The sequence below is a fragment of the Spea bombifrons genome, chromosome 3, assembly GCF_027358695.1.
Source record: "Spea bombifrons isolate aSpeBom1 chromosome 3, aSpeBom1.2.pri, whole genome shotgun sequence".
NCBI classification, from domain to species: Eukaryota; Metazoa; Chordata; class Amphibia; order Anura; family Pelobatidae; genus Spea; species Spea bombifrons.
In genome coordinates, this window is record NC_071089.1 from 122,274,473 (window position 1) to 122,297,226 (window position 22,754).

General features: G+C 57.5%; 3 protein-coding genes across 4 annotated transcripts; 2 read left to right on the plus strand and 1 right to left on the minus strand.

Annotated features, from left to right (window-relative positions):
* The first annotated feature begins 3,280 nt into the window (after positions 1-3,280).
* LOC128484722 (sterile alpha motif domain-containing protein 12-like) lies at positions 3,281-5,958 on the plus strand. The gene is made up of 4 exons (XM_053461231.1): positions 3,281-3,421; positions 4,937-5,072; positions 5,157-5,297; positions 5,869-5,958. The coding sequence occupies exons 1-4, from the start codon at positions 3,404-3,406 to the stop codon at positions 5,871-5,873; spliced, it is 300 nt and encodes a 99-aa protein (XP_053317206.1). The 5' UTR covers positions 3,281-3,403; the 3' UTR covers positions 5,874-5,958.
* A 2,651-nt stretch (positions 5,959-8,609) lies between these two features.
* Positions 8,610-12,478, plus strand: ATRAID (all-trans retinoic acid induced differentiation factor). 2 transcript variants are annotated; one of them, XM_053459712.1, is made up of 7 exons: positions 8,611-8,731; positions 10,612-10,739; positions 10,819-10,890; positions 11,064-11,135; positions 11,214-11,335; positions 11,532-11,632; positions 12,093-12,478. In XM_053459712.1, the coding sequence occupies exons 1-7, from the start codon at positions 8,663-8,665 to the stop codon at positions 12,195-12,197; spliced, it is 669 nt and encodes a 222-aa protein (XP_053315687.1). In that variant the 5' UTR covers positions 8,611-8,662; the 3' UTR covers positions 12,198-12,478. The 2 variants fall into 2 exon arrangements, with proteins under 2 accessions (XP_053315688.1, XP_053315687.1); XM_053459713.1 differs by lacking the exon at positions 11,064-11,135 and having other exon boundaries at positions 8,610-8,731; positions 11,184-11,335.
* Positions 12,479-13,724: 1,246 nt separating this feature from the next.
* On the minus strand, positions 13,725-19,189 carry GPN1 (GPN-loop GTPase 1). Its single transcript, XM_053459338.1, has 14 exons — positions 19,042-19,189; positions 18,412-18,505; positions 18,294-18,333; positions 17,399-17,465; positions 17,200-17,237; positions 17,047-17,125; positions 16,507-16,601; positions 16,196-16,241; positions 15,828-15,974; positions 15,576-15,658; positions 15,287-15,326; positions 15,081-15,171; positions 14,682-14,786; positions 13,725-14,248 (listed from the first exon to the last, which is right to left on the minus strand). The coding sequence occupies exons 1-14, from the start codon at positions 19,135-19,137 to the stop codon at positions 14,163-14,165; spliced, it is 1,107 nt and encodes a 368-aa protein (XP_053315313.1). The 5' UTR covers positions 19,138-19,189; the 3' UTR covers positions 13,725-14,162.
* Between the last annotated feature and the right edge of the window lie 3,565 nt (positions 19,190-22,754).

Genomic DNA, 22,754 nt, shown 5'->3' on the forward strand with positions numbered 1-22,754 from the left:
ACGCGTATTTATTATATTTTACTACAGATTTCTTACACTCTCCGTTACTATTTTTGTGCGGTTTTATGGGTTTTTTCCTGAAAATGATTACTAATTTTTACAAACACAGAAAATGGAAAGTTAAGGAAACCCACGTACTAAAAACCCCGGCCGTGAAGGGGTTAAACACATAACGGGGCAGCGGGGGAGTTTATTTCGCGGGAGGAACGAGAGCGGAATCTTACGCTAGAGGATCAGAGGCTGAAACGGAACGGAAGGGAGTTTTACTTTACTGAGGGGGTGGTGGATAAGTGGAACAGCCTCCCAGCAGAAGTGTCGGGCGGCAGTGTGACGGGAATGCCTTGTTGGGGTCAGAGAGAACGGGCAGACTGGTGCGAGATGATAGAAAGGCGACAGTAACCCAATTAACCCCTCGTTACACCCAAGGTCTGCAGAATCCGATCTCTGAACGCACGGCGGACCTCCAGCAGCAGAAGACCCCGTCGGGTGCCGATCCTGTCAGCCGAGAACCGGAAACCGAGGCTACGATTCCCACAGAATCGCCAAAACCGGCCACCGGAGGACCGTAGAACGCTGCCGGGTCTGAGGAGTCTCCATTCCGGCTGCGACGTTCAGGCGGCCGAGTCAACGACATGAAAGCCGGCATCCGTCCCGCCTCGTGTCAGCGGGTCAGGCCGGTGGGGGTGTAATGGTGCGGGGGGGGCATTTTCTTGGCACACTTTGGGCCCCTGGGCACCCATTGAGCATCGGTTAAACATTGTGACAGCCGACCGTGTCCATCGCTTTATGACCCCAGCGACCGCGTGATGTCATCACGTCCATGCGGACCAAAATCTCGGAGGAACGTTTCCGGCACCTTGTAGAAAATCTGCCACGAGGAATGAAGGCAGTTCTGGGGGCAAAAGGGGGTCCGACCCGGTACTAGCAACGTGTACCTAATAAAGTGGCCAGTGACCCTCCACACCGTCACGGCTTGGCAAGTAGTCCTGACCGTGACAGATGGGGTTCTCGGCTCTCTGGGTAAATAGATGGAGTTCTAGGCACTCTGGGTAAATATATGGGGTTCTAGGCACTCTGGGTAAACAGATGGGGTTCTAGGCACTCTGGGTAAACAGATGGGGTTCTAGGCACTCTGGGTAAACAGATGGGGTTCTAGGCTCTCTGGGTAAACAGATTGGGTTCTAGGCTCTCTGGGTAAATACATGGGGTTATAGGCTCTCTGGGTAAACAGATGGGGTTCTAGGCACTCTGGATAAATAGATGGGGTTCTAGGTTCTCTGGGTAAACAGATGGGGTTCTAGGCTCTCTGGGTAAATACATGGGGTTATAGGCTCTCATGGTAAATAGATGGAATTCTAGGCTCTCTGGGTAAACAGATGGGGTTCTAGGCTCTCTGGGTAAACAGATGGGGTTCTAGGCTCTCTGGGTAAGAAAGGTTGCACATTTTTTCTGTAATTTATGCTGCAGTCCCCAACTCACCCCAAATCCTGACTCCTGGTTAATGCCCCAATAGGAGTAAAGGGCAGGAATATACCCCTGGGCTGTCCCCGAGGCGCAGGGAGTCTCGGCACGTCTGCTCCACACAGCCCAGGAATGCAAGATATTCCCTGCCATGGGGAGGAGGGAGAGGAGACAGGCACAGACAGGGAGCTGGGACACGGGGCGTGGGCAGGAGAGAGGGTGTGGGCAGCCGGGCGCAGACAGGAGGGGAGAGACAGGCTGCTTCCCAAAGAGCTGACAATCTAAAGCGCAAGACGAGCAAAAAGCATCTCCCGGGATAATAAGGTGAGAGACAGAGAGGGCCACACGGTCTGGAATTTGGACCCGGATCCCTCGCTCCCTCTTTCCTGCTCGGTGTCCTCCTTCCACGCGACCTCACCATGTATGAGCAGTGCGACTGCGTCTCAATAACAGATAAGAGAGGAGAGAGGGTAAGAGAGACGGGGGAGAGGAGAGAGGGGATAAGAGAAAGAGATATAAGAGAGAGATGGGGTGAGAAGAGAGAGGGGATAAGAAAGACAGGGAGAGGCGAGACAGAGGGGATTCAAGAAAGAGACAGGGCAGAGGAGAGAGTCGGAGGCGAGATAAGAGAGGATGAGAGACCCCCACAGGAATGTAACGAAGGACAGGACAACGTGAAAAGTTACAACAAAAGAGAGGGTGGTAGCTAAGTGGAGCCGCCTCCCAGCAGAAGTGGTAGAGGGTAATACAGTGAGGGGATTAAACATGCATGGGATAGACATACGGCTCCTGAATCTAAGACGAGACCAACGACTGATTAAGGTTTGAGTCTTTACAGCAGGAGAAACGGGCGACTAGCCGGGGGCCGGATGGGGCCGATCTGTGGGCGCGTTCTGTGTTCTAACTGCCCTATTTTCTGTTGGGCAGTCTTGATTTCCCCGGTGTCCTGGTCCGGTGGGCAGTGGGGATCGTGGATACGGCAGCATAGACCGTAATCACCCATGTGCCCCAACCCCCCCCCCCTTGGATAGGGAGTCTCCGGGTCACTCTTCTGTTTCTCCAGCACAGGGCTATGTTTAGCCACGCCCACTCCCCACCCACTCCGACTAACCCTTATATTATCCAGGGCTAGCCCTGCCCACCAGCCAGTTAAGCCCTCCCATGGATAGCCCTACCTCTACTGTAGACACTGCCACAGAAGAGGGGCTGTTCTCAGGTAAGCTCCCTAAGGTTATAGTACTACACCAATCCCCGCCTCTAACCCCGCCCCCACCATGCCCTGCCCATTAACTGTATCCCACTTTGAGCACCTGAAATGTTGGGGCGTGTGCTTAAAGGACCCCTCTCACTGTCATGGAAGCTTGTGGGGCCCACCTCAGTGGCTGGCGTGGCAGGTGTGAGGGTTGTCAGCCCCTCTGCCACCAAAGCAGGGGCAGGTTCCTTCATCACGTGGGCCGCTCAGGGGGCAGTAATATACTTTTACTTCATTCAGGGACATGGCAGGGGATGGGGCCACTCCTCCGGCAATTAGCATGGGGCACGTGGTCACCCCAGAGACTGACAAGCATTACCTCTTGGGGTCGCTCCAGGCCACGCGTTTCTCGGTTCACGTTAAGCGTTATCTCTTGGGGCCACTCCAGGCCACGCGTGTCTCGGCTCACGCTAAGCGTTATGTTTTCGTGGTAGCTGATGCTTCTCACGTTTGAACGCACCGAGTCTCCGTGGCTCTGGTGGGAGGGCTCCACTGTTTTTTTGCCCACGTTGAGTGTATTTTACAGGTTGTTGCTGCCCCTGGCGGCTCCCGGCAGATACCGGCAGGGATTTCCGTGGTGACCGTGGAGGAGTCCGGCCCCGTACAGACCCCGATGTCCTGGGCTTCATGACACATCTCCATTAGAAGAGCCAGAAGCGTGCCGGCCGCGGGGTAATACAGTCCGTGGCCATGGCTGAGGGTCATAAGGTAACGGAATTCTACATGTTAACCCTCTCCAGCCCGTGTCTGTTAGGAGCGAAGGCCACATCTTTTTAGCCCTCGCTGTAATTAGCGACTCCGTGTCCTCTGAGTATCACTGGGTGATCGGTGCCCGCAACCTGCCTTAGTACCGTGTCTCGTTACCACGTCCCGTTACGTGTCCCGCTACCACGACCCGTTACCGTGCCCCGCTACAACGTACAGCAACCTGTCCCCTTACCGAGTCTCGTTACTATGTCTCATTACTGTGTTCCGCTACCACGTCCTATTACTGTGTCCCGTTACTGTGTCCCGTTACCGCGTCCCGTTACCGCGTCCCGTTACCGCGTCCCGTTACTCTGTCCCGTTACCGCGTCCCGTTACCGCGTCCCGTTACTCTGTCCCGTTACCGCGTCCCGTTACTCTGTCCCGTTACCGCGTCCCGTTACTCTGTCCCGTTACCGCGTCCCTTTACTCTGTCTCGTTACCGCGTCCCTTACTCTGTCCCGTTACCGCGTCCCGTTACTCTGTCTCGTTACCGCGTCCCGTTACTCTGTCTCGTTACCGCGTCCCTTACTCTGTCCCGTTACCGCGTCCCGTTACTCTGTCCCGTTACCGCGTCCCGTTACTCTGTCCCGTTACCGCGTCCCTTACTCTGTCCCGTTACCGCGTCCCGTTACTCTGTCCCGTTACCGCGTCCCGTTACTCTGTCCCGTTACCGCGTCCCTTACTCTGTCCCGTTACCGCGTCCCGTTACTCTGTCCCGTTACCGCGTCCCTTACTCTGTCCCGTTACCGCGTCCCGTTACTCTGTCCCGTTACCGCGTCCCGTTACTCTGTCCCGTTACCGCGTCCCGTTACTCTGTCCCGTTACCGCGTCCCGTTACTCTGTCCCGTTACCGCGTCCCGTTACTCTGTCCCGTTACCGCGTCCCGTTACTCTGTCCCGTTACCGCGTCCCTTACTCTGTCCCGTTACCGCGTCCCTTTACTCTGTCTCGTTACCGTGTCCCTTACTCTGTCCCGTTACCGCGTCCCTTACTCTGTCCCGTTACCGCGTCCCTTTACTCTGTCTCGTTACCGCGTCCCTTACTCTGTCCCGTTACCGCGTCCCTTACTCTGTCTCGTTACCGTGTCCCTTACTCTGTCCCGTTACCGCGTCCCGTTACTCTGTCTCGTTACCGTGTCCCTTACTCTGTCCCGTTACCGCGTCCCTTACTCTGTCTCGTTACCGTGTCCCTTACTCTGTCCCGTTACCGCGTCCCGTTACTCTGTCCCATTACCGCGTCCCGTTACTCTGTCTCGTTACCGCGTCCCGTTACCGCGTCCCTTTACTCTGTCCCGTTACCGCGTCCCGTTACTCTGTCCCGTTACCGCGTTCCGTTACTCTGTCCCATAGAGTGGTCATTTCATATCCGTGCCATTCTGTGTCTTCCTTTTCACAGCCCCTAGTGGGTGGGACTGTGGCCCCCGGGTGGGCTCAGCGCGGTGGGACGCGGTGTTATGTTTGACGTTTCCTTCCCGCAGACCTCGCTTGACGAGGAAGTTTGGGACAAACCCGTGTGCGAGTGGACGGTGCAGGACGTGTGCTGCTGGCTACATACGGGGCCCCTGCAGGATGGAGTTGGATTGGTCCAGGCAGCCTTCACCCACAGCATCAATGGTACGTTCCTGGTATACACTGAAAAGCAGACACGCGGTGCGACCACGTGCTGGGAGAGGGGTAACATCGTAACTGTTCCCCCAGGACGGGCTCTTCTGAGGCTGACGGACGAGAATCTGCAGAGGATGGGCGTTCACCGGCAGGACCTGCGCAGAGTCATCTTACTGGAGGTTCTGGAGCTCCGACTCCAACAAGAGCTTCAGCAACTGCTCTACATAACCATGGGTGAGACAACCTACCAGCGAGACCCCCCGACTGGGGGTGACACAACCTACCAGCAAGACCCCCCCACTGGGGGTGACACAACCTACCAGCGAGAGACCCCCACTGGGGGTGACACAACCTACCAGCGAGAGACCCCCACTGGGGGTGACACAACCTACCAGCGAGAGACCCCCACTGGGGGTGACACAACCTACCAGCGAGAGACCCCCACTGGAGGTGAGACAACCTACCAGCGAGAGACCCCCACTGGAGGTGAGACAACCTACCAGTGAGGGCCAGTGAGTGAGACTCCCACTGGGGGTGAGACAACCTACCTGCGAGGCGAGTGAGAGAGACCACCACTGGGGGCGAGACAAAATAATAGTGAGGGTGAGAGACCCCCACTGGCGGTGAGACAACCTACCAGCGAGGGTGAGAGACAAAATACCAGTGAGAGTGAATGAGAGACTTCACCACTGGGGTGTGACAACCTACCAGCGAGGGTGAGAGACCACTACTGGGGGTGAGAGATCACTGTGAGACCGCTAGCCCTGATTCTGTCTCTCTGACAGCGCTCTCCCTGTGATTACAGATTAAACAGTGGCTGAGAACACGCACCGCCTGAGGAGTGAGAGACCCCACAGCACCTGGCTCCAATAATGACAACTAGAAGAGTGGCCCCTGGGCCCCATGCTAACAACTGGTCTATTACCGGCAGTGGTAAAACAGACCCCCGGCTCCATCTTTCCAAACCGGGTATTACTGACAGTTGGGAGGAGCCCTCAGCCGGGTATTACTGAAACTTGGAAAGCGGCCCCAGCCCCCTCAGCCGGGTATTACTGACAGTTGGGAGGGGCCCTCAGCCGGGTATTACTGACGGTCAGAGAGCGGCACCAGCCCCCTCTGCCGGGTATTACTGACAGAGAGCGGCCCCGGCTCCATCCTCCCCAGCCGGGTATTACTGACAGTTGGGAGGAGCCCTTAGCCGGGTATTACTGAAACTTGGAGAGCGGCCCCAACCCCCTCAGCCAGGTATTACTGACAGAGAGCGGCCCCGGCTCCATCCTCCCCAGCCGGGTATTACTGACGGTCAGAGAGCGGCCCCGGCTCCATCCTCCCCAGCCGGGTATTACTGACGGTCAGAGAGCGGCCCCGGCTCCATCCTCCCCAGCCGGGTATTACTGACAGAGAGCGGCCCCAGCTCCATCCTCCCCAGCCGGGTATTACTGACAGCCAGAGAGCGGCCCCGGCTCCATCCTCCCCAGCCGGGTATTACTGACAGTCAGAGAGCGGCCCCGGCCACCTCAGCCGGGTATTAGTGACAGGCGGAGAGCGGCCCCTGGCCGGGTATTACTGACAGAGAGCGGCCCCTGGCCGGGTATTAGCGACAGAGAGCGGCCCCTGGCCAGGTATTACTGACAGAGAGCGGCCCCTGGCCGGGTATTAGCGACAGAGAGCGGCCCCTGGCCAGGTATTACTGACAGAGAGCGGCCCCTGGCCGGGTATTAGCGACAGAGAGCGGCCCCTGGCCAGGTATTACTGACAGAGAGCGGCCCCTGGCCGGGTATTAGCGACAGGGAGCGGCCCCTGGCCGGGTATTACTGACAGAGAGCGGCCCCTGGCCGGGTATTAGCGACAGAGAGCGGCCCCTGGCCAGGTATTACTGACAGAGAGCGGCCCCTGGCTGGGTATTACTGACAGAGAGCGGCCCCTGGCCGGGTATTAGCGACAGAGAGCGGCCCCTGGCCGGGTATTACTGACAGAGAGCGGCCCCTGGCCGGGTATTACTGACAGGCGGAGAGCGGCCCCTGGCCGGGTATTAGTGACAGGCGGAGAGCGGCCCCTGGCCGGGTATTACTGACAGAGAGCGGCCCCTGGCCGGGTATTAGTGACAGGCGGAGACCGGCCCCTGGCCGGGTATTACTGACAAAGAGCGGCCCCTGGCCGGGTATTACTGACAGAGAGCGGCCCCTGGCCGGGTATTAGTGACAGGCGGAGAGCGGCCCCTGGCCGGGTATTACTGACAGAGAGCGGCCCCTGGCCGGGTATTAGTGACAGGCGGAGAGCGGCCCCTGGCCGGGTATTACTGACAGAGAGCGGCCCCTGGCCGGGTATTAGTGACAGGCGGAGAGCGGCCCCTGGCCGGGTATTACTGACAGAGAGCGGCCCCTGGCCGGGTATTACTGACAGAGAGCGGCCCCTGGCCGGGTATTAGTGACAGGCGGAGAGCGGCCCCTGGCCGGGTATTAGTGACGGTTTTTCAGACTGTGGGTTAATTATGTTTTTGGAACTAAATCCCCGGGAAATAGAGAATTTTGGCATCTTGTTTGCCCCGGGATCACCCTGACTCATAACTCATGCGGTTTAACCCCTGACTGAAGGCAAAGTCGAGGTATTTAGTAACACCGAGAACGGATTTTGCCTCTCTCAAGATGGCGGCAACCTTTAAAAAAATAACCGCGTTTCCAAGAGGGTCTCTCCATGAGGTGATCAAAAAATGTAACGTATCTTTCCAAAAATCCTGGCATGGAAAGGGTTAAAATAAAAGCATTTCAAATACCCCAGGGTGTCTATTTTTTTTATAAATATATGGTTTGAGGGGTAGATCAGAGGCGTCCCAAATAGCACACGGGGCAGAACGACCAGATTTGGAAAAAACAATGGTTTTCAAATAGAAATGCGCGACTTGCAATTATTGCCCCACAACGTGCAGAAAAACACATAAAGTTTGGCTATTTCTGGGCCCGGGGCAGATATTCGGACGGATTTCGCAGGGTTTTCAGCAGCTTCTGTAGAGGAATACATTATTTTTCAGATAAAAGTGAGAAAAAGTGTTTTTTTTTTTTTTCCAATTTGTCAGCATATTTCATACTTTTTTTACAGTAAATTAGAGGGTTCGTTAAAAATAACGGTTTCTGAAGAACAATCTATAACCGGTGCAGGGTCAGTAACCGAGAACACGGGCGACGCCAACAGCCCCTTAAAGGGTTAAGTGCCCCCCCCATTCGCGGCTGTTGGGGGGCACCCAGATACCCTAAAGCTGACCCCAGTTACCCCTGTACCCCGATCTGTTACCCCGCTCAGGAGGCGGCGAACTGATGATAAAAGTCACGTGACACTCCTTTATGTAGCGCTGTTACAGTGGAATCATTTGAAGCCACAAATCCCAATGCGGCGGGGAAGGGGTTAATGCTCGTGCTGCACTCCAGTCCTCCCGGTACCGGGTTCACGGCACCCGCCCCGGACAGTCAGGGATCGCGGCCACGAGCGTCAAACGGAGCCCGGATTCACCGGCACGAAGGGGCGGAGCCATGGAAGCCCTCGGTTGGATGATCACATGACAAAACATCACGTGACATAATCTCAGGTCACATGACGCGCGCGGAATGATGGCGGCTGTGTCAGTGACCCTGTGTCTGAGCGTCTTCCTCGGGGCTGCGTGGGTCCAGGGGCAGGTAATAGTGTTACGGGTGGGCTGTAACGGGTTAACACGGATAGATAGTGAGAGGATGATAGGGGGGCGGTGGGATCCGGTGTGAGAGGATGATAGGGGGCGGTGGAATCCGGTGTGAGAGGATGATAGGGGGGCGGTGGGATCCGGTGTGAGAGGATGATACGAGGAGGAGGGATCCGGTGTGAGAGGATGATACGGGGAGGAGGGATCCGGTGTGAGAGGATGATACGAGGAGGAGGGATCCGGTGTGAGAGGATGATACGGGGAGGAGGGATCCGGTGTGAGAGGATGATACGAGGAGGAGGGATCCGGTGTGAGAGGATGATACGGGGAGGAGGGATCCGGTGTGAGAGGATGATACGGGGAGGAGGGATCCGGTGTGAGAGGATGATACGGGGCTGTGGGATCCGGTGTGAGAGGATGATACGAGGAGGAGGGATCCGGTGTGAGAGGATGATACGGGGAGGAGGGATCCGGTGTGAGAGGATGATACGAGGAGGAGGGATCCGGTGTGAGAGGATGATAGGGGGCGGTGGAATCCGGTGTGAGAGGATGATACGAGGAGGAGGGATCCGGTGTGAGAGGATGATACGGGGAGGAGGGATCCGGTGTGAGAGGATGATACGAGGAGGAGGGATCCGGTGTGAGAGGATGATACGGGGAGGAGGGATCCGGTGTGAGAGGATGATACGGGGCTGTGGGATCCGATGTGAGAGGATGATACGGGGCTGTGGGATCCGGTGTGAGAGGATGATACGGGGAGGAGGGATCCGGTGTGAGAGGATGATACGGGGAGGAGGGATCCGGTGTGAGAGGATGATACGAGGAGGAGGGATCCGGTGTGAGAGGATGATACGGGGAGGAGGGATCCGGTGTGAGAGGATGATACGGGGAGGAGGGATCCGGTGTGAGAGGATGATAGGGGGCGGTGGAATCCGGTGTGAGAGGATGATACGAGGAGGAGGGATCCGGTGTGAGAGGATGATACGGGGAGGAGGGATCCGGTGTGAGAGGATGATACGAGGAGGAGGGATCCGGTGTGAGAGGATGATACGGGGAGGAGGGATCCGGTGTGAGAGGATGATACGGGGCTGTGGGATCCGATGTGAGAGGATGATACGGGGCTGTGGGATCCGGTGTGAGAGGATGATACGGGGAGGAGGGATCCGGTGTGAGAGGATGATAGGGGGGCGGTGGAATCCAGTGTGAGAGGATGATACGGGGCTGTGGGATCCGGTGTGAGAGGATGATACGGGGCGGTGGAATCCGGTGTGAGAGGATGATACGGGGCGGTGGGATACGGTGTGAGAGGATGATACGAGGAGGAGGGATCCGGTGTGAGAGGATGATACGAGGAGGAGGGATCCGGTGTGAGAGGATGATACGGGGCTGTGGGATCCGGTGTGAGAGGATGATACGGGGGCTGTGGGATCCGGTGTGAGAGGATGATACGGGGCGGTGGAATCCGGTGTGAGAGGATGATACGGGGCGGTGGGATACGGTGTGAGAGGATGATACGAGGAGGAGGGATCCGGTGTGAGAGGATGATACGGGGCGGTGGGATCCGGTGTGAGAGGATGATACGGGGGGAGGGATCCGGTGTGAGAGGATGATACGGGGAGGAGGGATCCGGTGTGAGAGGATGATACGGGGCGGTGGGATCCGGTGTGAGAGGATGATACGGGGGGGAGGGATCCGGTGTGAGAGGATGATACGGGGAGGAGGGATCCGGTGTGAGAGGATGATACGGGGAGGTGGGATCCGGTGTGAGAGGATGATTTAGGGGGGAGGTGGGATCCGGTGAATGATACGGGGGGGCGGGGGGATCTGGCGTGGGATAATTACGTAGCGTCAGACACCCCACTGATTATTTCTCCCCAGATTTGCTCGTCTTGCCCCGGTGATCTGAGGAATTCGTCCGAAGTGCTGCGTCTTTGTGGGGAGCGGGGAGCGAGGATACGGGGGAGATGCTGCGTCAGCCAGGCGGGTGACAGCGAAGTCATTATAGGGTATGTGGGGCGGGGCCAGGAATGCTGGGCGGCGTTTGGGGCTGTCAGTCAATTTAACCCTTTATCTCTTATTCTCCAGTCTGGACCTGTGGAACTGCTCCCTGGGCCACCTGGACCCTGCGCTCAACCTCTCCGACTCCATCGTGGTGATGTAAGTGAGTTCGGCTTGTGGGGGGAATAGCTGGGGTAGCAGGGACCCCCCCCCCGGCAGGGGTGGCAGTGAACCCAACCCTCCGACCCGGCTGGGGTAGCAGTGAACCCAACCCCCCGCCACCCGCCGGTATTACCCCGCCGTGTAAACCTGTGACTTTCCCGCTCTCCCAGGGATATCTCCCAGAATCCCCTGCTGGATCTGTCTCAGGAGTTGTTCCGGGGTCTCGCAGACCTGCGCTATATGTGAGTATCGGCTGCCCTTTAACCCTTGTTTCATTTGCCCCCGGCTAGCCTTTTGTTAATACCCCGTCTCTCTCTCAGAGCGCTGCCGCTAAACCTCAGCTGCCCGGGAGGGAACGACGTGTGGGAGACGGTGACGGCCGGCGTGGATTCCAGGGTCTGCCAGGACCAGAAGAGCGCCTGTAACGGCTCGGGGGCCTTCGGTGAGCGGCAGAACCCCCAGAGCTGGCAATCTAGGGGTCACAAAACAGGGCCCTCTGTCTGCCCCCCATGTGATGGGAATCCTTAGTTCTGTGTTGGTCCTTATGGGGCAGGTGTCCGGGATGGGGCCCCCGGGGCCAGCGCTGAGGGCCGTTAATGTCTGTGCCGGCGGGATGACGCTGTCCGTCTCTTCTCCAGCTTTGCTGTGTCCGGAGAGCTCTCTCTGCGCTCCCGACGGCCCCGGCTACACGCGGTGCGTCTGTGCGCCGGGATTCCACGGATACAAGTGTCTGCGGGAGGTGAGTGCATCCCGACGGCTGATACTCAAGGCTGAGTGAGGGCAATTGTCTGGCGGGGCGTCTCTCTCACTCTCTGAAGGTGGCGGGGTGTCTTTCTCTCTGGGCGTCTCACTCTCTCTCTCGGGGGCGTCTCTCTCTCTCTGCCGGGGCGTCTCTCTCTCTCTGCCGGGGCGTCTCTCTCTCTCTGCCGGGGCGTCTCTCTCTCGGAGGCAACTTTCTCACTCTCTGCTGGTGGCGGGCGGCTCACTCTCGGGCATCTCTTTCTGCCAGCGTCTTTCTCTCTCTCGGTGGCGGGGCGTGTCTCTCTCTCTCTCTCTCTCTCCTCTCTCGTTTGTAACGCGTGCCGTCCCCCGCAGGGCGTCTCTCTCTCACTCTCTCTCGTTTGTAACGCGTGCCGTCCCCCGCAGGGCGTCTCTCTCTCTCACACTCTCTCGTTTGTAACGCGTGCCGTCCCCCGCAGGGTGAGTTTCCGCTGCTCATGTTCTGCGGGATTCTCGGCGCGGTGAGTCTCTCCCTCGCCGGCCTTCTGTGGGTCACTCAGCGCAGGAAGGTGAAGAGCCAATAATGCAGTTTGTGGGCCGCTCCGCGTTCCCACCGCCCGGGACACGCGGCGGTCTGCACCGGTCTGACGCCTGCCGGAGCTCCCGGCCCTCCGGCCCCTCGTGTCACGGAGCGCTTACCTGGCCCCTCGGACCAATGGAGAAAATGAGCGCTGTCTCTGCAGCCCCCGTCTCTGCACACAGCCGTCTCTTACTGTTCTGGATCTGGAGACCCTCTATTATTTCAGGGTGGCCCCCGTGGGCTGTCAGGGTCTGTCACGTTTGAATTAAACACCTTGAGCCGGGGCAGATTCAGTGAGTCTCGTTTACTGCGCATGCCCTGAGGGGCAGGGTCGAGGGGGGCCGTCTCGTTTACGGCGTAGGCTCGGGGGGGGGGGTCTCGTTTACGGCTAATCTTTCCCATAATGCCTCAGCAACAAGAAGCCACATCATGGGAACCTGCCCGGCAGAGGGGCATCTGGTGAGAGCGCCAGCCGCCCTGATCTTACGGTGTAAGAGGCGTGGAAAATCCAGGCGCTCCCTCCACTCGCTGTCTCCCGCTGCCCCCCCCATCCACTGAACGCTTCCTCCTCTACATTAAGTCGGTTCTCTCCAGTAAAAGGGGGTTCTTCTCTCCTCCTGTCCGGCCTTGGCCCGTTCTCATCGTACCCGGTTTCTCTCAAATACACTTGCTTATATCTCCAACCTCTCCCTCTCTACTGGATCCTTTTCATCCTCCTTCACGCATCTTACATCACTCCTATCCCGAAAAGCCCCTCCCGTCTCTCTTATGTCCTCTTGACTCCATCTCCTTACTCCCCGCTCCGCTCCGCTGAGACGCCCCTCGCTGGAGTTACTAACGACCTCCTCGCCACCGGGCCCAGGGCCCCTGCTCCATGATAATCCCACCGGACCTTTGTGCTGCTTTCGGCACCGCAGACCACCCTCTCCTCCTTCAAATGCTTCCCGATCTGTCTCTGATCTTACCGTCTCCAGTAACAACCCCCCCCCGTCGGCGGGACCCCTGGGCTCAGTTCTAGGACCCCTTTATTCTTCCTCACTTAGCAAACTGATCTCATCCTTTGGCTTCCAATACAACCTGTATGATGAGGGCACCCAGATCCCTCGCCCGCGCTGTGCCCCCCTCGCCCGCGCTGTGCCCCCCTCGCCCGCGCTGTGCCCCCCTCGCCCGTCTCTACCGGGATGTCTCCGCATTTCCTGAAACTCAATCTCTCCAAAACCGAACTTCTCCTCTTCCATTCAGTCCGTCTCAAACATCACGGCATCCGTCCCTCCCAGACACGCTGCCCCTGCTGACTGGCTCTGCTAAAACCCAGGGGGCCCTCGGGGAGGAAAAACTTGTGCCTGTCTTTTATAAAGGAGAACTCACCTCTGGGTATTAAACGATCGCGCGAGCCGCAGGAGAGCAACCCCAACGCCCGCGGGGCGAGAGACAGAACACAAAAAGCTAGAAACCAGTGAATTTATTCCCTTGACCTGCTCCGGGTTTAACCCGGGATAACCCCAAATGCTGCGGGGGGGGGGGTACAGATATAGAGGGGGCATCTCCAAAACCACCAGTAAAGGAAGCAAAGGCACCATTAACTCATTCATTACTCCTTCCACACCGATGGCAGGAGATCCTGAAACCCACCGCTGGAGGAAGATGTGAGAAACGACCTCTTCCAGGCGCTGCGGGGGTCCGCGAGAAATCCTCCGTTACCGGTACGTCACAGCCGTAGAGCCAACGCTGCCGGGCCGACAGGAAGGGGCAGCATGAAGCATAGTCTCTGGCCCGGGGCCGACAAGGACAGACGAGAGGGGATGTCGGCGCAGCCGCCGTCCAAACCACCCGCTCTACCGGGCACACGGTAGCCACTCAGCCCGGTTCTAGCGGGGTCCGTAATAATTAGTGCCAGGTACGGCCCTCGCGTGATCGCAGCCACTCAATGTCTCACACACCGGCCCCTGCTCGGGCTCCTCCGCCTGCCTCACTGGCCGCTCTGCTGCCGGTACTTGCTCTGGGCCTGCTGCAGAAAGTTCTGGAAGGCTGGTTCCTCCAGCTGTGCCTCGGCCACTGCCACAAAGCAAACAATAGGTTACCAATCGGCAAATACGTGGTAGGTGATTGGTGAACGAGACACACGGTTGTACTCAGACCGGTCATTGGACGGATCCCGGGGATCCTCAGCCATCCTGTATCCATGACCAGCATCACCGCCCCAACCAAGAGGGTTGTTTTAGGATCTCACAAAGGGCGACCAATCAGAAAAGGTTCTCCTGTGATTACACACTTTATACTACACCATCCGGCCACTACCGCGTGGCCCCCCAGCACCAATAAATCAGCGGAGGGCCACCAGCAGCCCGTAACACAGGGCTTATATAAGGGTGCTTCTTCCTCAAGTTCAGAAATTCAGGACCGGTTTTACACGAAAATCATCATTAAATACCCCAAACTGTGCACCCCCCCTCCCTAAAACACCCCATCGAGTCAAATCACTCCTCACCAGAATGATCGATGTCATCCGTATCGCTGTCCTCCGCCTCGTCGTCATCCATGTTCCCCCGCATGAGGATCAGGTCAGAGGGTCCCTCGGCTGCGTCGTCGGACCCTGGAGAGAACGAGAGGTGAGGGGTCCGTAACGCGTCCGGAGAGCATGAGACAGCTTTATAACACCGAGCCCTCAATCCACCCCTATCCGGCCACAGTCCCTACCACCACCGGCCGGGCCCACTCCTCACCCGTAGCGACCACTCCTCAACCACGTCACAGACGCCAGTACCGGCCGGGCCCAACCGCCTCACCGGCAGCACCGACCGGACCCGCTCCCCACCCACCGGCAGCACCGACCGGACCCGCTCCCCACCCACCGGCAGCACCGACCGGACCCGCTCCCCACCATTACCTGGGATTTGTCCGGAATCCAGAGCGACCGATCCCATGTCCCTGCGCAGTCTGTCAAGCTGCTCCTGCTGCTCGCGTTTCTTCTCCTCCTCCTACAGAGTATGAAAGATCTCAGTTCTAAAATAACACGCAGCTTGGCATGACAAACAACATGCTGTACACGGCTACATGTGACACGATGCAGGATCACACAGCGCACACGCTTACCGCCAGCCGCTGCAGACGCTCGTATTCCGGCCGGTATTCCCTGAGGAGCAGAGAGGGCAGGTGAGTATCGGCAAAATCCCCAGAGATAGCCCCCCGTAGCAGTCGCCAGACGCCCCGTCACCTATTAAATATTTTACACGGGAGCCGTAACGAGACCCCCAGCCCCCCCCATCAGTACATCTACACTCTGAACGAGACGAAAAGCCACCCACTGGGAGCCGTCTGGACCCTCACGCCACATTCTACACCGCCAACGGGGCAAGAACCACCGTGCAAACTGCCCCTTTACCTCTCGTACTCGTCAGCTGCTTCCGCCACCTTCTGAAAGAATTCCTCCATCCCGGCTCCAGTGACGGCGGAGACCCCAACCACCTGCAGGAGACAGAGGGGCTCACAACGGTCTGGCCACCAACGACGGGAGGCAGCGCCATGAACAGACACGTAAACGCCTGCGTAGGGTCTGATCTGCTGGTACGCGGGTGACTCGTGACACTAGACGGAGGACAGGGAGTTTGCGCATGCGCCTATGGGGATACATTACCCGCAGAGTGTTGTAGAACTCGTCCAGCACGAGGCTCATGGACCGAGTCAAGTTACTGACGTACGACGTCTCCTGATTCAGAGCGTCCTGAAAGCTCTCAAAGTCCTGCATCCACTCCACGGCAAAGCTGTGATCGATGATGTCTGTCTGCAAGAGACGGGGGGCTCTTAAGGAGAGAGGCAAGAGACGGGGGGGCTCTTAAGGCGAGAGGCAAGAGACGGGGGGGCTCTTAAGGCGAGAGGCAAGAGACGGGGGGGCTCTTAAGGCGAGAGGCAAGAGACGGGGGGGGCTCTTAAGGCGAGAGGCAAGAGACGGGGGGGGCTCTTAAGGCGAGAGGCAAGAGACGGGGGGGCTCTTAGATCGCTCACCTTGTTCATGACGATGATGAAGGGCAGCTTGGTTTTGTACATTATACTGAAAGGATGAGAGAACAAAGATTAGTAACCTGCTGCGCTGTGAAAGGGGGCACTAAAGGGCCGCGCATGCCCAGAACGCTGAGTCACCATCGGTTTGAGGAGGAGACTACGCTGGTCTGCTCCCCCGGCAGCTGCTTTGTGGCAGGTAGCAGCCCCCGTCACGTGCGCGCTCCCAATGCACCGTCCATTAGAAGGACTCATCAACGCCGGCCGCGCCATCTCCGGAAAAAGGAGCGAAGCAGCAGCTTGCCTGCGTCACTTACCTGCAGGCATACAGCATGTTGGACATGAAGGTAACTGGGTTGGTGCTTCTAGATGTGTCCATCACATAAACCACCACGGAGGGGAACGAGGAGGCCTGAAGAGTAGAAAGAGAGAATAGTCGTATTAAGCAAACAAACGGTTAAATCACCCACGCCGTCCCCGCAGCAGGGAGGTAACGGAGCACAAGGGCCCCGGACACACAGCGTGACAGAATGCAAACAGGCATGGGATGGGTATATAGCTCCTGAATATATAGAGTGGTAGATAAGTGCAGCGGCCTCCCAGCAGAAGTGGTAGAGACTACTCCAGTGCATGGGATAGACATATGGCTCCTGAATCTAAGACGAGACCAACGACTGATTAAGGTCTGTACAGCAGGAGATACGGGCGACTAGACTCCCGGAGTTTGGAGACAGTCCCGCTAAACGACCAGAGGCTGAACGTTCAACAATCACGTAACGAGCCGACGAGCGGCGCCGGGACTCCTCCCCGGCAGCAAGCGGCACGGCTTAGACCAGCACTCAGACCCAGCCACTCACCAGAGCTTCAGTGATGATGGTGCCGGACGCAGACCAAGTGAACACTTCAATCTGTCCGGGAGTGTCGATCAGAACGTACCTGGATGGAAGAAATACGACTTAACCGGCTGGTAGCGGTCACCGACCGCACGCGCCGACTGTCAGGATACTCACCGGCAATCCTTCTGTCTCTTCTCAACAAACCTCACCACCTGCGGAGTAAGGCAGGGGATTATATAATCAGAGAGTACCAAGAGCACTGCCGGCTCCGGGGGCATCAGACGGGGGCAGGAGGGCTCATTCAGACTCGGCCAATAAGGGTGAGGCAGATAACATGGCGAGTGGACATACCCCACAGAGAGCAAGCACTCACCTGATCAAAGCGGGTGGCAAACAGATTGAGAGAGGTCACGATGCCGCCGTTGGGTCCGAGTCCGTATCTGGCAGATCAGTTCAGGAAACCCGAAGCAGCTCAACAAGCGCTCGGTGCGCTAAACCAAGTCCCCCCTCCGGGGCACCAGTAACCCAAACCAGCAGAACCAGTAAGTAAATAAACTGCCCCGACCTCACTCATCGTCTACCTGCCTGCCTGCCCCGACCTCACTCACCGTCTCCCTGCCTGCCTGTCACGACCTCACTCACCGTCTGCCTGCCTGTCTGTCCAGACCTCACTCACCGTCTGCCTGCCTGTCCCGACCTCACACACCGTCTGCCTGCCTGTCCCGACCTCACACTGTCTGCCCGCCTGCCTGTCCCGACCTCATTCACTGTCTCCCTGCCCATCTGTCCCGACCTCATTCACCGTCTCCCTGCCTGCCTGTCCCGACCTCATTCACCATCTACCTGCCTGCCTACCGACCTCACACTGTCTGCTCGCCTGCCTGTCCCAACCTCACTCACCGTCTGCCTGCCTGTCCCGACCTCACTCACAGTCTGCCTGCCTGTCCCGACCTCACACTGTCTGCCCGCCTGTCCCGACCTCACACTGTCTGCCCGCCTGTCCCGACCTCACACTGTCTGCCCGCCTGTCCCGACCTCACACTGTCTGCCCGCCTGTCCCGACCTCATTCACCGTCTCCCTGCCTGCCTGTCCCGACCTCATTCACCATCTACCTGCCTGCCTACCTGTCCCGACCTCACAATGTCTGCCCGCCTGCCTTTCCCGACCTCACTCACCATCTGCCCGCCTGCCTGCCCTGACACCGTCTGCCGCAGAGTGTTCTCGTCAGCGTAACGCCGCTCCCCGTGGCAGCAGGTAATAAGGATACTGCTTCATGACTTCCTTGTAGTTGACCGTGTCACGTATATCTGCAATAAGACAGACTGGGGTGAGGGGCAGAGCTCTCGGCGTCAGGACTGGCGCTCAGGCGGTGGGGACGCACGTACCTATATTGGCTGGAAAGGGGATCTCGTGCACCGCAGGGTCCAGATTGATGACGTAAGGAGGGGAGTTCTTCCCGTGGAGATGAGCCGTGAGTCTCTGAGCAAAAGAGAAACGGAGCTGAATAACCGAGCCGCCGGGCACCAAACCGGACAAAGCGAGGCGTAAAGAGACTGCAGTGACCTCTGCTCCCGGTATTAGGGAACCGAGGAGTTATTCCGAGCCGCCGGGCACCAAACCGGGCAAACTGTGGCATAAAGAGACTGCAGTGACCTCTGCTCACGGTATTAGGAAACCGAGGAGTTATTCCAAGCCGCCGGGCACAAAACCGGGCAAACCGAGGCATAAAGAGACTGCAGTGACCTGCGCTCACATTATTAAGGAACCAAGGAGTTACTCCAAGCCGCCGGGCACCAGCGCATACCAATCCGTGCCAAACCGGGCAAAGCGAGGCGTAAAGAGACTGCAGTGACCTGAGCGCCCGGTATAAGGAGGACCGAGCAGTTACTCCGAGCCGCCCCACGGCCGGGGCTCGTAATATTATTTACCACACAGACGGCTGGGGCAGATTAGGGAAACCCAACTAAACCGTGACCAAATGCTGCGCGCGCGCGCACACACACACACACACACACCTGCACAAACGTTGTTTTCCCTGAGCCGGCCATGCCCAGCACTATCATACAGAGAGCCTCCGCTCCCTCCGTTACGGGCTGCGCACTCTCCGCCATGCCGCACAAATTCACCGCCGCTTCCGGCAGCACCAGCGAGTGTGCGGCCAGAGCGCCTTCCACTCTCACCACAGAGAGGAGTACGGCGGGCCAGAGCGCCTCCCAATTTTACCACAGAGACAAGACCGGCGGGCCAGAGCGCCTCCTCCACCGCCCAAAATAGTGGTACGGCTGGTTCCCATGACAACCCATACTGACAAACACGTGACAGCACAATAACGCCAGCTAAAAATGCTATGTGCGCGCGCACAAGCGCACAGCTTAGAGGGAACACTGCCTACCACCCACCCTGTATTGCCCCGGCACTGCTATCAACCCACCCTGTACTGCCCCTGTCACAGAATCACCTACCACCCACCCTGTACTGCCCCTGGCACAGAATCCACCACCCTGTACTGCCCCGGCACTGCTTTCAACCCACCCTGTACTGCCCTTGGGAAATAATCACCTACCACCCACGTTGTCCTGCCCCTGGCACAGAATCACCCACTACCTACCCTGTACTGCCCCTGGCATGGAATCACCCACCCTGTACTGCCCCTGGCATGTTATTACCCACCCTGACTGCCCCAGGGGTCGGCACCAACTTTGCTCACGGTGGGCGATATAATGATGTTCTATGGACCTTCACAACTCGGACACCTTGCCTGACCCTGCCCCTCGCCCAACACATCACCCATTATAATTACTATGCTCTACTAATGGAGAAGATTTGATAAGAGGGCAGTTAGGAGGGTATTTGGAGGAAAGGGCAGAGATATAAGGGCAGTTAGAAGGGTATTAGGAGATGAGGGCAGTTAGGAGGGTATTTGGAGGTAAGGGCAAAGTTTGCAGGTCTCCTTGAAATTAGGTTGTTTCTCCCGCTTTCCTGACGCACACAAGAATATTCCTGATCCCATGCTCTCTCTCGCACTCACTCATTCTCTCACAATCGCTCTTTCACGCTCTCACTCATGCTCTTCACCGGCCACTTTGTATCCCTGTCTCCTTTCCTGCAGCTCCGCGTCTCTGTCTTCTTTCTTTGTCCGCCGCATCAGATCCGTTAACCAGGATGGGGCCAAGCGCACACTCTCCTCCCCAATTGGCAGAACGGTTGAGAGGCTCCGCCCTTTTGCTTATTTCCTCAAGATAGCCTGAATAATGCCGGCGGATTGCCAGCGTTTCTGCACCTCGCTCCGCAAACCCGTCTGCATTATTCTGGCCTCTTGGAGTACTGCAAAAGGGCGGATCCATCCAAGGGGACAGGCCCATCCCCCTTTCCGCCATTTGAAGAGGGTGTGTGTGGAGGCTCCACCCCTCTGATGAAGCGCTCCGGAGACCTAGTCAATGAAGCTGATACTGGGGAGAAGCAGATGAAGAAGAACAAGAAGAGGCGAAAGAAGAAGCGGAGCTGCGAAAAAGGAGATGGGGTACGGAGAAAGTAGAGAGTTTGTGAGAGAGTGAGTGTGAATGTAAGTGTGAGGGACCCTCCATCACTGGGGTCACTGGAGAGCCCTGACAGCCAGCCTCCTCCCTATTGACGATGGGCCCTGGGTTTGTAGAGACTTCTGTGGCTACCCCCAGCAGTATCATCTCATCACTGGCTGGGGGGATTATCTCCAGCAGACAGCCAGGATCTGCCACCAGGGAGAGACCGCCATTGTTTTAGTTTAATATCAGACCCCCCCACACCCCATGGTGCATTATTATGTCGTCCCGCAGACTTCCCCCCAGTTCCACCACTACAGACATTTACCCCGGCCATCCCTGGAACTGATTTGGACCAGTAATAGATAGTGGCGGTTGGGACCCCTATTTTATTGTTAATCCCTGTTGTCTCTGGGAAGCAGATTAAGGGGGCGGTTTGTACCCCAATGTGTGTGAGAAATCCAGTCCCGTGTGTGAGAAATAAATCAGTCTTCGTTTTGGTTTTTACCCGACACTGAGTCTCGGCGAGTGACTGGGGAACCGGGAAAAGTGTGTTGTACCAGGCTAAAGGAGCACAAGGCAGCAGAGGTAGTCGGTCGGACTATAGAGCTCCATGACATTGGTGGCAGGCATATGAAGAGTTGTTTGACCGCGTTCTACAGTATGCCAGTGACCATGGATTTTATGGAGTGGTCATCTGAGGATGTTGATCCAGGAGAGGTGGATGGGACTGCGGTCTCCACCCCTGAGTCACAGGGATACTGAGCAGCTAATCCAGATCCAACACCGGAGCTACTGTATGTGACTGAACACCACAACCGGATCCAGAGATTGTGCATTTCATTAATTGGTTCGGGAGGGCATGCAATGGGCTTTCCTTCCCAGTGAAAGGAAAGTTTTCTGGGTGTAGTGGATGGGACTGCGGTCTCCACAAGCGCCCACCCAGCAGAAGAGTTGCCATCAGGGTGCCCCTGGGCTCTGCCTGCTGCCTTCCCTGTCTCCCGAGCCGGACCACAGTAACCTTGTAAGGTCCAATCAGGCAGCCCCAGAGACTGTGGTAGTGGTGCCACTGGTCTCTGCCCACCCTTCCCCCTTGTTTCTGAGTCTGGCCATGACGCTCCCGCAGTGCCCGCTCAGACCACCCCAGCCAAAATACTGGCAACAGGAGAGAGGCCCCTATCTACCAGCACTGGGGGTCCCGTAAACCCCATAGAACATCTTTTTCTGGGTCAGAGTGCAGCTGCCCTCTGCCCTCCAAAACCAGCAGTGGGGGACATGTATCCCATACAGGCGGATGAGACTGGGGTTGCCACCTGAGGTCCCCAGAAATGCTGGGCAGCTGGCTCAGGTCCCCAACCCTGGATGGAAGGGCCCCGCCACCCTGTCATCTCCCCAGCGGCTGAGAAGACTCCAGAGAGAAGGTGCAGTTGGCAATTCTCTCCAGGGACAGTTATATTTTTCCCGACAGTGTTTTAGAAGTGAACTTGGTGGGTCCAAGGACCCCAGCAACAGATTCTTAACCCAAATACCCCCCCCCCGAGCCCTGGATCTTCACTAAATGGAATTAAGGAAATATCGTACCCCCCTGACCTGTTGAGGGGTACCCCACGGGAGGCACGTTCCACAAGATATGGATCCGATGTATGCTCCTGGAGGGCAGGTGAGGTCTGCAGCTGGTGTAACTGTAATTCCGCCCCGCAGGAGCTATTACGAGGCTCAGTGATATTATAAAATGACTGCTCCCTAAACAATCCAGCTGCTGGATCGCTAACGACCGGCCCCAACGGACACGGATTCCTCTAATCATGTCACACAAGTATTAGCCACAGCAGCTCTCCTCGTGACGAGACCCCTGGGGGGCTGCTGTCAGATCAATTCAAAGCACGGTGAGTGAACCTGGGGGGGACGAGGCAGCTGCTAGGGGCATTAATCAGCAGGGGGCGCTGTGCTGGTCTCACCGTGACACCGGCTGCTCTGTAAAGCCCCCACTGCCTCCCTAATAACCTCAGAATTGCATTTACATTCTTCTACTAACAGATAAAGCCCCCGTGATACTGCCCCTGATTACACTGCCCTGGGGGTATTAGGGAGGCAGTGGGGGCTTTATAGAGAGGGGAGGCAGAAGGAGAGCAGCTTGTAAGGAAGATAAGCCAAGCGGCAGCAGTTTGGATAGAGACAGAGGAGAGACAGAGCAACACCAACCGGAAGAG

Bases quoted from the DNA above. Each gene is read 5' to 3' on its own strand.
- ATRAID (XM_053459712.1), top strand. From the start codon at position 8,663: ATGATGGCGGCTGTGTCAGTGACCCTGTGTCTGAGCGTCTTCCTCGGG. The intron at 10,740-10,818 runs GTATGTGGGGCG...CTTATTCTCCAG, and splicing joins GACAGCGAAGTCATTATAGG to TCTGGACCTGTGGAACTGCT. The intron at 10,891-11,063 runs GTAAGTGAGTTC...CCGCTCTCCCAG, and splicing joins TCCGACTCCATCGTGGTGAT to GGATATCTCCCAGAATCCCC.
- GPN1 (XM_053459338.1), bottom strand. From the start codon at position 19,137: ATGGCGGAGAGTGCGCAGCCCGTAACGGAGGGAGCGGAGGCTCTCTGT. The intron at 16,602-17,046 runs GTGAGTGGCTGG...TCTACTCTTCAG, and splicing joins CCATCATCACTGAAGCTCTG to GCCTCCTCGTTCCCCTCCGT. The intron at 16,242-16,506 runs GTAAGTGACGCA...TCATCCTTTCAG, and splicing joins AACATGCTGTATGCCTGCAG to TATAATGTACAAAACCAAGC.
- LOC128484722 (XM_053461231.1), top strand. The intron at 5,073-5,156 runs GTACGTTCCTGG...CTGTTCCCCCAG, and splicing joins CTTCACCCACAGCATCAATG to GACGGGCTCTTCTGAGGCTG.